Genomic DNA, 15,919 nt, shown 5'->3' with positions numbered 1-15,919 from the left:
CTAAAGTGAAACACATGATTCAGGAGTTACCAGCAAAAGCTCAATACAAAAGGTTCAATGTTTGTTTCAATTACAAACCCTAACCCTGAGCAACAGTAATGATATAATTGCCTTGCCTATTTTCTTTTGCTGGATTTCGGATAGCATGTGTTTTCTTTTCATAAAGTGTCCGGCTCAAATTGTCTGGCGAGGGAAACCGGCGGTCTGCTGGAGAGCAGATTGAGGAAGACGGGGTCAGTGAACCAGAGGTGCTCCTCAGAGGAGCCTTCAGGCCTCAATGTGTCTGTTTCTCTGACCAGTAATCTGAGCCGCAACCTAAACACATAAAACATGCAAAGTTGCATCATGGGTGGCTTTTTGCTCTCCTGGTGGCCCTCATTTGACCACCTCTTCTCTAAAGCTTTTGACAGCAGTCGCCCCGAGGGCGGAGATCAATGATAAGATGGGATTGTAACTGCAGGTTTGGTTTAGGTAAAATAGAAGGCCTGAAATGAGCTGATACGGGACAGAAATGTGGGCTTTGCGTCAATCATGAGTTTAAAATATATGCTTTAAATCACTGAAGGCGGTGTGTCTCAAACACACACACACACACACACACACACACACACACACACACACACACACACACACACACACACACACACAAACACACACTATATATACAGAGCTAGGTAGATTACTTGAAAATTGTAATCTGTTACTGATTCCAAATTATATGACAAAATTTTTTAGTTAGTAACATAATCCATTACACTATAAAATAACAACAATCAAAATAAAACACTTACTAAAACCTTAGAAAATACTTACTATAACCTTACACTTGCTTTTACCTGCATGTACACACACACACACACTGCCTACATAGATAGCTTGTTAGGGTTTGTAACAAATCCTATATTTTACCATTTCCACCTGTTTCGGGCCCTCAGAGCACATGAACCAATTAGTTTTCTGCAGAATATTAGGGGTTTGTTACAGGAGGTGCATGTTGCCATGTGTTCTGTAGGCATAGGGTTAAATCTGGATGGAAGCTTAGTGCTTGGCTGTGATCTTACCGTGACATTCGGTGAGGTGGTGACAGCACTTCCATCCTCCAGGTAGTGTGTTTCTGTGTAGTGACTAGCAAACAGCTCTCTGCAACACAGACACACACAAAACTGAGTTACTTTCACTCATTTCTTTAATTTCCTACTCCAGTCATTTTACTTAGTCAACATTGAATACAAATTTGAGTTAAGTGTTAGCGATTTGAACAAAACTTTAACTCTATGTTTAAAAAATGTAACTTGTAACTAGTTCTGAATGTTTCGTCAAATCACGTGCCTTGTAAAAGAAAAGATGTGGCATTGCTTCACAAAAAGTTATAACACTTAGATTTTGCTTAGAGCACTCCAACAATGGCAAAGCATCGGTCTAAAAATCCTAGCAACAGCATAGCAACAGTCTAAAGCCACTCAGAGCACCACAGCAACAGCATAGAAACAGGTGAAAGCCACTTAGAACATCAAGCAACTGCAGAGCAACAGTCAAAAAAACAATCAGAGCACCCTAGCAACAACATACCAAACAGAATAGAAACAGTCAAAAAAACAAAAAAACAATCAGAGCACCCTAGCAACAACATACCAAACAGAATAGAAACAGTCAAAAAAACAAAAAAACAATCAGAGCACCCTAGCAACACTCAAAGCACCTCAGCAACAGCATAGCAACAGTCAAAAGCACCTCAGAGCATCCTAGCAACAGCATAGCAACAGTCGAAAGACACTCGGAACACCCCAGCAACAGCATAGAAACACTCAGAGCACCTCAGCAATGGCAGTCTAAAAATACTCAAAGCACCCTAGCAACAGCATAGTAACAGTCTAAAGCCACTCAGAGCACCCCAGCAACTGCATACATCTAAAGCCACTAAGAGCACCTTAGCAACTGCATAGCAACGGTCTGAAGCCACCCAAATCACCCTAGCAACCAAAGTAATTATAACTGACTGTGCAAAAACTCTTTTCACTAAAAAGTAATTTTTCACTAAAAACGAATTTTCAGCTGACACAAAATTAAGCCCCGCCAACTTTCACTCAGATATTAAGTCACAGCAAGAGACAGCTGACGTTTGTCTGTGATGATGCACCCATTCATTTCAAACCACAGACACCTGCAGGGAGTTTTACAGTGTTCCTTTCTTTCTTTATAATCCGATCAAACACAATCAGCTGCAAATGATCACAGATCAAAGGCGGGCCGCAGAGATCCCTCAGCCCGTGAAAGGATGCCCTCATTCTCTCTTCCTCTCTCTCTCCCCGCTGAGATAATGAGACCATTACCAACATCTGCAGCTGATCGCTCCTCATGCAGCTGTGCTTTCTTAAGCAGAACCTGAACGTGACAAACTCATGAAGAGGATTACAGCACCGCTGAGTCACAGAATAACACAGACAGACTTCTGACAGCACACAGTCTGGGTCACTTCATTCTGACCATCCCCTTCTCCGGGAAAAGACTGTCTGATGGATATTTCTACAGCGGTTGAAGTCAATGACATTGAGCTAAAAATTTGTTCAGTTTGTAATTTATATTGTAGAATAAAGTATGAAAGTCATTCTTCCTACTGCATACTGCACATTACACAGAAACTTGTCCATCTCTTCTCGCCAAACTTAACTCTGTTTCAACTTAACCTCTACTCTCTTAAATCGAATTAGATGATCCTGGAGCCTACAGTGGGGCTACGTGTGGAAAAATCAATGAAAACCCCGCAGTGAATTTACAGGAAACTAGGAACAAACACTTGCAGTTAAAAATAGCTTTTTGGATCTAAAGAAAAAGAAGCCCATAGCCATGCATGGAGACCATCTGATCTGTAAGAACTACAAAATGACAGTGAATTAATTGATTTTTAAAAGATTAGACAGATTAGACGGACTTATAATTGAATGTAAAACCCTAATGCATTGTTCTGACAGCAAGTAAATTAATTTCTGATTAATGTTTGTTATAAAACCTGTCCTGAATGCTAGAAATCTTTAGTAACATTAAAAATGTCTTTACTGTCACTTTTGATCAATTTAATGCATCCTTGCTGAATAAAAGTAATAATTTCTTTCAAAAAAGAAAGAAATCTTACTGACCCCCAAATTTTTGTGTACATAACCAGGATGCAATCAGACACCAATTATTAACTTAATAAACAAGGAAAACTTAAGGAATTTTCTTTTTTTCAAGCGATAATGGGATTTGAATACAGGCCTTTTAAGGAGTTGCAGGAACTCTTTTCATAATGCAACCCGACCTCTCATCCCTTATTGCTTAATTATAATGGATGGCTGTTTAATTGGTCTCACCACCCGCACTGTTTCACATGGTAAATGGGATTAACAGCACATGTACAGCATTTGGCAGGGGTTTAGTAGTGCCTTAAAACCTAGGAAGGGATGAGAAGCCTTAAAATCTGCCGCTTGATCACAGACGTTCTGACAGATGTTGCTCTTGTAATCACACATGCAGCAGAAGCAGATTTACAAGCCCAAACTCTTGAAGGAGCAGCAAACTGACATCTGAACTACAATCAGAGGTCCATATCTTGGCCAGATTGATTCCCACAGGTGTGTTTGGAGGCATATGGTTGAGTTCAACTCAACATACAGACGATGTGGATTGTCAAAGGCCAAAAATAGGATTCATCCTTCTTTTCGAGCTCTAATTTGAGTTTGAGCTTAGAAACAAATATATTTACAAACTATGGATGTTGCATAAGGTTGCTGTACCTTTGGAACAATGACTTTTCCAGTCATTTGTAAGGGTTTTTAAAAGGAATATAATAGAGAATGCATTCACAAAGAATAAAAAAAAATTCAGCTAATGGGATTTTAGCCAAGTATTACTTGATAAAATAAAATTACATGACTTTTCAAGACTTTCCCAGGCCTGGAAATCACAGAATGACTGTGGGAACCCTGTTTATAACTATAAAAATCTGCAGTGCATTTCCACCAAAAGGATCATCTAATACCTTCCAGAAACTACTAAACTAAACTTCAGTTCTAATGAATCAATCAATAATGTATAACCATTAAACTGAAGAGGCCAATGAAGACCATGTGGCCTTTTTAATATGGCAGATTTATTCATTCATCAGATGCATTTATTCAAATCAGCTTATAAATGGGTACAAATACAAACACATTAATCATGAGGATACTTTGAAAAAAATGGCAAAAGAAACTTCCAAAATCAGCAAAATGCATTCTGGATTTACGAATGGAAAACTCAGGGGAGTCAAAAATTTATTTTCTCTCATTATTTACTCATCCTAACTTTAGGAATATAGTCATATGAACTACTTTAGGACCATTTTGAACATTAGATTTTCATTTTTGGGTGAAGTTAAACCACTACGTCCCATCATCTTGCCACTATCATCCCAAATCCTCATTTCATCTCCTTAGCTCATCATCTGACATCACCAGCTTGTCCTTGAGATCTCGTTCCAACACAACACACATTCAGTCAAGAAACTGGCTAAAATAGACAAACAGCAATAAATATTTCCTCATTGACACGGCTACAATGTTTCTGTGACCATTTTCTCATTTATTTTTCAATTATTCACACGAGCAGAGACCAAACAGAGCGAAAGATTAGCAATTCTTTGAATAGAAAAAAAAAAAAAAAAACAACCCTACATTCCATGCAAAGAAAACACCACCAAAACAAGGCCACAAGCAGAAAAAAAACTAATCAAATCATCAGTCACTAGGGGAAAAAGACACAGCAGGGCGCCGTTGTTTTCCCTGGTCACTTAATGCTTTGTGTTCTCACAAGATAGAAAACTAGAAAGGGACACGGCAGGGGTGGACAGAGGAAAAAAAACAGCACAGGTTCTCTTTCAGGCGTAGAACTTAAAGGAGTAGTCCAGCCTTATATGAAAACCCTGTCGTTATTTACTCACCCTCAAGTCATTTTAAACCTGAATCATGTTATTTTTTTTCTCTTTTCCATATAGCAACACTTCATAGTCGTCTGTCAAACTCCAAAGAGGACAAAAAATACCATAAAAGCATTACAAAAGCAGTCCATACAATGTGTGCTAAATGTTCCTAGTCATAAATCAGACGACAACATTGTGTGATGAGCAAATTGAATTTAAATCTTCATTCACTGATTATTTTAAAGCTTGGAATTTCCAAAAATAGTTGCATCATGAAAAATTAATTCTAAAATTTATAAAATTTAAATAACAAGTGGTAATGTTATAAAATATTTAATTAATAAAAACTAAAAATTACATTATGATTATTACAATATAATATTATGCTATAATAGTAATGATTAATTATTTCTATGATTTATTAATTATGTGTAATATTTATATTATTCAATTATATATATATATATATATATATACTGTATATACATACATACATATATATGTATAATTGTTTAAAATAATTTTATGAGTAATTAATTTTTTTATTATTACAAATATACAATGATTTAAATGTGTTTTTAATTTTTATATATATATATATATATATATATATATATATATATATATATATATATATATATATATATATATATATATATATATATATATATATATAAAATTTTTTTTTTTTTTTTTTTTTTTTCATTAGCAGTAAACAACAACATAAATCAGTCACTAACTAACCTTAAAAAAAACTTGCAATATAGCAGACAAATCACTTGGACTACTTTTTTGGTGTAAGTGTGTTTGTTTTTGAATTAAAGATGTCATTTTTTGCAAGAAAAGAGCTGTGTAAAGATGCTTAAAGAAAGTATACACTCCTTTTGTGTTCTGCACCAAAAAGAAAACAGCATGAATGTCAGTTTGGAACAACTTGGGGTGAATCATCACAGAATCAACAATTTCTTTAACATTGCAGCTCTGCCAGCTTTAAATGAAGAGCACATGAGTCTAATTTTATTAACATGCTGAGGTAAGACACATCCAGACTGGAGTCCGGCCCTCCAAGACACACAAAAGAGAGGTACGAACAACGAGGGAGGCTGGACAAAGTAACAGCCCAAATTATTTTCCAGGCCTTGGCTGACTAACCGTAAATTCAGCTGCAGTGAACTCATGCCCATCTTGTCAAGGACAAATCACAGTTTTCTCATACTTCCTTGGGAGAAATCAGGTCACGGCTCGTTCCAGAGCGTCTCCTCTCACACAGAAATTAGTTCCTCTTTATCATCCTGCACATCTGCTTGTCCTCTTATCTGATAATTGGAAGATGGATTAGTAATGCAGGGTCTGTATTAAAGACCTCCGTTTAGCGTTCTCCATGGATAATACCTCAAAATCATGCAGCTTGTTGAGGAGAGGTATGCTGTTACTTTAGTAAGCAATTAGATCTACGATTGTGCCAGGTGAAAGATAAAAGAGATCTACACACCAGAAAACACCCACAAACGGGAGCGAATAAGAAAATGCACACACACCACATAGCAACGAGGTAAAAGCTCCTCTGCAACGATATAGCAACTGCATAGCAACACCCTGGCAACCACCCACAAAACATTAGCAACTGCATAGCAACAACCTGGCAACCACCCACAAAACCATAGCAACTGCATAGCAACACACCATAATCTTTTAAAACACTTTAGCAACCAGCCAGCAATATCCTGGGATCTACCCAGAACATCATAGCAACTTTACCCAAACCAAAACAAAAGCAACCAACAACACCACACCAACAACAAAACTACTCAGAAAACATTAACAACAGAACACTTTAGCAACTGCATAGCATCACCCTGGCAACCATTCAGAGTACCATAGCAACTGCATAGCAACATACTACATCTGTTCAGAACACTTTAGCAACCACATAGCAACACCCTGGCAACCACTCAGTGAGTGTACCATTGCAACAAAACTACTCAGAACACTTTAGCAACCACATAGCAATGACCTGGCAACCAACCACATCACCACAAAAATAAAAATAACAATAACACAACTTCATAAAAACAACATCAAAAACCTGGCAACCAACCAGATCACCCTAGCAACAAAACTACTCAGAACACTTTAGCAACTGCATAGCAACACCCTGGCAACCAACCAGATCACCCTAGCAACAAAACTACTCAGAACACTTTAGCAACCACATAGTAATGACCTGGCAACCAACCAGATCACCCTAGCAACAAAACTACTCAGAACACTTTAGCAACTGCATAGCAACACCCTGGCAACCACTCAGAGTACCATTGCAACAAAACTACTCAGAACACTTTAGCAACCACATAGCAACACCCTGGCAACCACTCAGTGAGTGTACCATTGCAACAAAACTACTCAGAACACTTTAGCAACCACATAGCAACACCCTGGCAACCACTCAGAGTACCATTGCAACAAAACTACTCAGAACACTTTAGCAACTGCATAGTAACACCCTGGAAACCACCCAGATGACCCTAGCAACAAAACTACTCAGAACTCTTTACCAACTGCTTAGCAACACCCTGGCAACCACTCAGAGTACCACTGCAACAAAACTACTCAGAACATTTAGCAACTGTATAGTAACACCCTGGCAACCACCCAGATGACCCTAGCAACAAAACTACTCAAAACACTTTAGCAACCGCAAAGCAACACCCTAGCAACCGCTCAGAGTACCACAGCAACTGCATAGCAAGGCACTACAACTATTCAGAACACTTTAGAAACCACATAGCAACGACCCGGCAACCACTCAAAACAGTAGTGAGCAGGTGCATTTGCTCAGGTGAGAAGCACATACAATTTCCCCAGCAAATGTAAAAGTGATGTGAACCTGATGTGAAATACATCGACTTGCACAGTGTAAAGTCCACTGAGGTCATTTTGACTCCTGTATCAAACATCTGCTCTGGAACTAATGGAAAATCATCGGCCAAAAGACCATTAAAGAGAAACCAACACTCATACCAAACCCGATTATTTAAGGTAAAATATTCTTCTCTCTGGACACAACAGACATTACATTGCCAAACGCACTTCAGCAATTATAGAAAATCTATTTTAAGACATTTTAAGCTTTAAAAGAATGTTCTGGGTTCAGTACATGTCAAACACCACAGACAACAATTCAGAAAATATAAAACTGATGTTACAGTTTCGGAAACCAGAGCAAACTTTTGCCTTAAAGGGATAGTTCACACAAAATTGAAAATTCTGCCATAATTTCCTCCCTCAAACCTGTAGGAATTTCTACCTTCAGCTGAACACAAAAGAAGATATTTTGAAGAATGTTGCTAACCAAAGACTTTATGGTCGCCATTGACTTATGGACAAAAATACAATGGAAGTCAATGGCTACCATCAACTGTTTGGTTACCAACATTTGTCAAAATAGCTTCTTTTGTGTTCTTTTACATAAATGATGACAGATGTTCCATTTTTGGGTGAACTATCCCTTTTAAGTGTAATAATGTAACCTATTTTAGCCATTTTCTAAATCATTTTAACTCTTTCCCCGCCATCCATGGAATTTTCCCTCATTATAAAACAACACTTCCTCTCTATAGACTGAATTTTCTGTTTGCACTCTCATACGGTAGGAGGCACTATTACACATCTTCTGAAACTCTGGTGGTGTTGATGGAAGCGTTCTACTTCATCGTTTTGATAATTTTCTCAGCTTTTTTTTCAAAATGTTTTTTTTTTTTTTATGAAACTTGCGCACATTTAAGTGTTGATAAAACAAGAATGCATGAAGCTAGAATAAAAGATAGAAAAAAAGAGGCTCTGTGCTTTCTTTTGACATTGCATGTTCAGGGATATTCATACAACAAAATAATCTGGGCCATGAAAATTTAGTGGGAATGTTAAAAAATTCTGGCAGTGGCTGGCATCTTTTCACAAAAAAAAAAAAAAAAAATGCTGGTGGGGAAAGAGTTAATAAAGTCAGTTTTGTCATGAGCAGGGTGAGTTCTCAAGCATAACAAGGTCAGAATCTAGTATCTAATTTCTAAACAACTCACAGGAATTAACCAAACAGCACTGGTGTGATGGGAGAACTGTTGACTAAGAATGCAATAATCCATGGAAATATTCTAAGGCTGATGTAACGACATCCCATGGCAGGACAGAGACTGCACCCAGCTCTTAAGCTTTAGCTAACGAGGAGCGTTACACCCTTGGAACGGACGAAGACCGCTTGCCTCATCGCAGGGATGAACTACTCCAACATGAACTGGAACTAAGGCAGGCACAGGAGACTGGGTCACAAAAACACCTGAGGACCAGAAAACTGCTCAGCTGTGACTGAACAGAGAGGAAACTCACCAGAGGGGGTCAAGAGGTCAGGGGTCAAGATGTCACATGAGTTATTTCAACACACAAGGGCAAAAGGTCACAACAAAACACTCAAATGAGCAAAACATTCTTGCTACATGAAAGAGCTGGAAAATGAGCAGCAAAGGTCTCAGAGAATGAGCTATCTGGGAAGTACGAATAAAAAATAAAAACATTAAAACTCCAGAACTAAAAGAACTGGTCAATGCTTTTTTCTGCACAAGGTAGGGAATATTACAGCTGTAAATATCAAGACTTATTATCTGTATAGTTTCTTATCTCTATATTGTCTTGTTGTTGTGGGAATTTGTGGGTTGCATTTCAGACATATTTTAAAATGAATTTATTCACATTTATTTGTATAATTTTGTTGATTTATGAATGTATCCTCGATAAACATATTTGAAATACACCCACATGCATTCCTTAGACATTGCTTTTCACAGTTTAAGACTAATTAGAGATCTCAGTTATGTAAAAAAGTCTCAACACTGTAGTTTTGACAGAAAACCTAAAGATTGCATTGGTTTTACGCAATAAATTATTATTATTCTTTTTAATTTGACTAAATGAACACCCCCAACAAGTCATTTAAAGGGTCAGATAAAGTAGATTTATCTCCTTAATTTTTTTTTCTGATTTTTTCAATTACTTAAGCAAAACAAAAATAGACACAAACAGCTAAATTATTGATATACAGTAACAGTACAGAAAATAATTTCATCTGGGCAAATGTTAAAGATTACTGTTCTCTTTTTCTCAGGAGAAACATCTGAGAAGCAACTCCACTAACAAAAATATGGTAAGGTATGAAAACGTTATTCTTGAATGTTCAGTTTCAAAATGTCCTGTTTTTAAAAATGTTTTAAATCCATTTATGCGTTAACATTAAGGAAACATTCCATTTATTTTGCAAACATTATAGGAATGTTACCTTTGAATTTTTTTTTTAACATTCTAAAAAAAAAGCAGTTACATTTAATAATGTTACACAAATGTCCAACTAAAACCGTTCCGAAAAAAGGTTCCATAAACAATGCATAAATAACATTTTTGTGCTAACATTTAAAAATATTATTAAAGACCAGATAACTTTGAACGAAGATTCTATTAACATTTGTTCTTTTCGAAACCTTGCCAGAACGTTCTGAGGTCTGGCCATTTAGACCTCATTTGTGATTTTTTTTTGTTCTTATGCATATGATGTGATTTCAAATATGACATTTATCAATGATCTATTTCTCCATTTGAAGTCATGTACTGCCAAACAGAACAAAAACTTCAGCATGAAAACATCTCTTCATGAAACCCAAAACCCACAACAATAAGAACATACAAAACACAAACTCTCCTCTGAAGTGCGGGATCTTCAGGCACATCTGGCCGCATTAACACATCTGTCATCGTGCAAACAAACATTACGAGTCTGGGCGTGTATGTTTCCTTAAATCAAATAGCGTCGCCATTTTTCCACACACTCGTTGAGAAGTCCGGAAAAAATCTAATCAGAAATAAAATCATAAATTGAGAGGTTATTGCGAGGGTGAGTAACATGTTAACAATCAAAAATATAAAATCAAAGGTTTTTCGTAAGCAGACGCAAATGTATCGCCTAAATTTGCCTGATCAACAGCTCCTGGACGGCTTCCCACAGATGCTAACACTTCAAACTCATTTCAGAAGTGGATTTGCTTCTCTCACGCTTGCGCAATGAGCACCACATAAAATAGAAAAAAAAAGCCTTTTTTATGAGTCCAACTTTCATTTTTGGTAGCGGGAGAGCTTGTGAAGTCATGGCCAAAGGTACCGAATTAGCCTGAACATCAAGCCAAGGCCTAAACCCCTGTGATGCACCTCAGTCCCAATCCATCACACCAGATCCTGGAAGATCTTTCATCTCCTTCTTGTATTTTGGACCCACTGTTGTTCTCCCTTCGGGCCTCGGTGTGTTCATTACGTCCGTTTGACAAAGCATTCGGATGGCCTACCTTTCAAACGCCATCACATCTGCTAAAAGTAGCAAAAATATGATATATGAAAACAATCCTGCTCCGTGAGCCAGTCACAAGCATCTGGGAATAGTTTATTTACTGATTCATTTGAACAGCATATAAGACACGCCAGTTCTGTCTCAACTGCTGTTTAATAAATACCAAATTAAACGAAAATCCCCCCAAACAACCTGAGAAACATAAAAACAGCGACGTTTAAGAGCAGAACACCTGCTTACACTGTAAAATTTGTATTTTATTTGTAAATAACAAAGATTAAGTTTGAAAAGAAAATATTTTGGTCTTTCTACTTCAAAATTTTACGACTAAATTAATTCGACTAATGTATCACTTGAAGATTCTTTGTAATTATATTACTAGCAATTTCTGAGTGAAAATTATTTTAACACCATTTTTCAGTATAGAAAATATAATTCAGATTCATGTATAAAAATAAATAAAATAAAAACTTTATTTATTCATATTAATTATATTATATGGACAGATGATGTATTGTTGTATCAAAATGTCATGTTTAATTAATTGTGACACTTGCCAATCCTATTATTAGTAATTATATAGTATATAGGAATCATTTGTGAAATTTCCTAGTAATTTCTGAGTAAAAATTGGTTCATTTTTTTCAGTGTACAGAGAAAAATTCAGCAAAAAGGGAAGATTCTGTCATCAATTAATCACTTTCATGTCATTCAGACTTTCTTTCTTCAGCTGAATCATATAATAGAAAAGACATAGGCTAGCAAATAGAAAAACTAAATGGATTTTTCACAAAAGTAGTAGAAAGAAAGACATGAGGGTGAGTAAATAAGGGCAGAATCTTGACTTTTTGGATGAATTAGCTCTTATTTGACAACATTATTTTAATGACACTGTGTTCTGCTGATGCAGAAATGATCTGCCATTCTCTCAGCATGCAAGTCAAATCTGGAACGGTTTTACTTGTTGGTTTTACTCCATGTGCTGAATCATAAGCCCTCCAGTTGGTCATGTGTCATGCTGAACCTTGATTCCTGGAAACCCCAATAGAGCTCTGTCTAGACGAGTCCTTCGCTTCGGCTGGAAAAATAGTGTTTTGTCCTCATAATTCACCTGATGCCAAATGAACAATGCATCGTGTCCGGAAGCACTTGAGTGTCCTTCGCTCTAGCCCTCAAAACACATTCATTTGCACTGAAGGAGTCTGTGGTTATGTCTAAATTACCAATTTTTCTACAAATGCAAATGCGTATGAATCACAGCATCTTCATGAAAACTCTGCACTGGAATTAATGACTTCAAACGTCAGCCTCATTATTCTTCTGATGCAGCAAATGCATACAAAAAAGAACAGTTTCTAAATAAATTAACTAATAAAACATCAAGGTGACCTCTTTCTTTACTCTTTTGCTTCTTCATTTTCTAAATACCTAAACCGAAATATTAATAGAAACCAATAAAAACATAAAAAAAATAATAAAATAATCTTAATAAATAGATTCATGTCAGTTTATTTGATTATTTTTAACATAACTAATAAATTAAATTTGTATTATTTATTTTCTACAACCTGGGCCAATGAGGCTTCATTTCTCAGCGTGCAAAAGTGTTTAATTGTATTAATCTATTTATTATGTTTTATTATATAATATATCATTACAGTATATACAAATATTTGTATGACTGTGAAAATAATATAATTATATACGTAAACAAAATATAAAACGAATTATATTACATTATATTGATTTATATATTTTATATATATATATATATATAAATACATGCAATTTATATATATAAAAACAATTAAATTGATGTATTATTGTATTTTATATATATATATATATACACACACACACACACACAAATACAACAATACTAGTAACTGAATAACTGTATGATTGTAAAATAAAAAATAATATTAATCATAAATATAGATACACACGTGTGTGTCTGCATGTATCTCTTTTTCTATAATTTATCTAGTTAAATATTTAATTATTATATTTAATATAACATAAATAATTAATCTTAATTTATCTCAAATAAAACATTTATATAAAATAATAATAATGCTATACTATACTATACTATACTATAATAATTCCCAGTGCTTCCATTAAAAATACACACACACACACACACACACACACACACACACACACACACACACACACATTATTTGTGCTTTACTCCAATGCAAAATCATCCTTAAATACCACCTCTGCATGTGTTTTCAGTTCCTCCGGTCTCAGCGATTCCTCACAAACACTCTTGCTGTCTTTCCCAGCTACACACATGCATTACTTCCTGCAGCTCGAGTGTCAGTACTTTCAGCTTTCATCGGCGTCCCTGTAGGGAACCCTCACACCCGTCCGTCTGAAGCCAAACCCCAGACTCGTGCTCAGCACCGCACGACTCAACATCTGCTTTCTGCATGAGCGTGAGGGAAAGACTCCCACAAGCCCCTGCTCTTCTTTTATTGTGCTTTAAAGAGCCCGAGTGGAGGAAACCCTGCTCGAGAGCAACCCGCCGCCTCAAACCAAACCCCCTGAAATCAGCGAACAAAAGGAAAAGCACTAAAGCAGCGTTCGGTTTCCTCAGCAGATCTTCAGGACTCAGGGGTGAACGCCGGTCAAATGGGGCGGAAGCAAGAGGTTTTGTTTGCTTGGTGTTTTTTGTAATCTGCAACCCCTCCAGACCGGCCAAAACAGACCATCTCTTTCAAACACTTATTCAGCACAGGTCGTCAGACCGACCGGCCGCTGCGCCGAGGTCAAAGGTCAAGAGACTCTGCTGAGCGGCAGGATGCTCCGTCTGAGGTCAGGCTGCGTGTCAGAGGGAAGACAGGATGTGAGACAAGCGAGTGAGGAAAACGACAACACACACACACTCACACTCAAACATCTCCACATAAGACACAAGCGAATAAAAGCAGACAGATTTAGAAGAAAATGTGTTTAGTGTGACAGACGGAACATGAAACATTTATGCAGACATTTACATTCATGAATTTAGCAAACACTTTTAGCCAGAGCAACTTAAAAAGAGGAACAAAAGCAATTTGTCAAAGTGCTGACAAGTTTTTGCTAAAAATTTAAAAAGCAATAATTCAACACCAAGTTATTCATTTCCCCTCATGATTTTTCAAAAAGTTATAAAATAAATAAATAAAGTGCATACTTTTTATTTTATTTTATTTTTTACCTTGGCGTGATGGGGCTTTATTTATCAGTTTAGTAATCTATTTATTCTTATTTTTTATTATTCAATAAAAAAGACATAATATAATTTTATATACAAACACAATATTAATTATACAAAACAACTAATCATATGACTTTATATTACATACTGTAGATATTATATTATAATTTTATACACACACACACATATACATAAATATACATATATATATATATATATATATATATATTATATATGTGTATATATATATATATATATAATATATATACACACACACACACATAGTGAGCAGAGCTCCTTAGCATTTTAAGAAACATGCACTAAAACGGGTCGCTGTGAACAGAGCTGTTTTTGAAAGGGCAAAAAGTGTGTTGTTTTACACTAACATTGAGAAATTTTAACCAAAATATGTTATAGACTTTTCATTAAGACCCTAAAGAATCATATCAACTTGTGGAAAATGGGCATCCGATGACCCCTTTAACAAAACCTATGAAAGTATATCAAAGATACTAAAATAACGCATGATAAATTAGTGTGAGGAAGAGATTGAGATTTAAGTCACTGTCCACTGAAAGTCTTGCCTTTTGCTGCAACTCCCTTTTCGTCATTAGATGAGGAACGGCAGTATACTTCGGTCATGTAGAAGATCAAACACTGCTTAACATAAGTCATGAAGATACTTTTTTTTATTAAACTAATGCAAAATCCAATTTCATGTGCAATAAGAGTTATTTATGGCCAGTGTTTTTTCTGGATCCCTTCACTCACACCAAACATGAGCAGATCAGCAGGCTCTGAAAAGAGCTAATATTTCTCTCTATTACACTGCTGACTCATTATACAGAACAATGCAAATGGCTCCATTTCAACTCCCAAAATCCATCTTTTGATTCGTCTGGTTCATGCGTCCACCTTATAAGGACAAAGAACACGAACGAGCTGGTCAGTAAAAGCATGAAGTCACTGTACAGAGCATAAAATATGGAGAAATGTTCATGAAAACTGTATAAGGGCCAGCTGACATGAGTAATGCCTGAATGTCATTCTGTGCAAGTAATTTAATGCTTTTAAAATGAAATCTATTATCAAAAGAACAATTCTGCACATCTGTAATTTTGGCAGCACATTTAGTACTAAATAAAAGAAGAAAATGCAACTAAAAGACACACACACACACCACATCAATTAACCCAGTTTTGAACAAATACAGCTGTTCTTTTTAAATCAAATATGAAAGTTGATAATGCACAACATTAAGTCTAGGCCTAGAATAAAATATTGCACAACATATATATATATATATACATTATGTATTTTTTTGTCAATAGCCTATAAATTATGTGTGTGTGTATAATTATATATTTTGTGCATAGTTATTATTACATACATTCTTAAT

General features: G+C 35.9%; 1 protein-coding gene across 1 annotated transcript in view; it reads right to left on the bottom strand.

The window, feature by feature from the left end:
- The window catches only part of LOC109077226 (disintegrin and metalloproteinase domain-containing protein 12-like), a 93,825-nt gene that overhangs the window by 47,446 nt on the left and 30,460 nt on the right, over positions 1-15,919 (bottom strand). Inside the window, exon 4 of the mRNA XM_042735998.1 lies at positions 1,062-1,140. Within this exon, the coding sequence (XP_042591932.1) occupies positions 1,062-1,140 (79 nt within the window). The remainder of the gene's footprint in view (positions 1-1,061; positions 1,141-15,919) is intronic.

The sequence above is a fragment of the Cyprinus carpio genome, chromosome B12 (assembly GCF_018340385.1).
Source record: "Cyprinus carpio isolate SPL01 chromosome B12, ASM1834038v1, whole genome shotgun sequence".
Taxonomy (NCBI): domain Eukaryota; kingdom Metazoa; phylum Chordata; class Actinopteri; order Cypriniformes; family Cyprinidae; genus Cyprinus; species Cyprinus carpio.
This window is presented reverse-complemented; position numbering and strand designations above follow the sequence as displayed.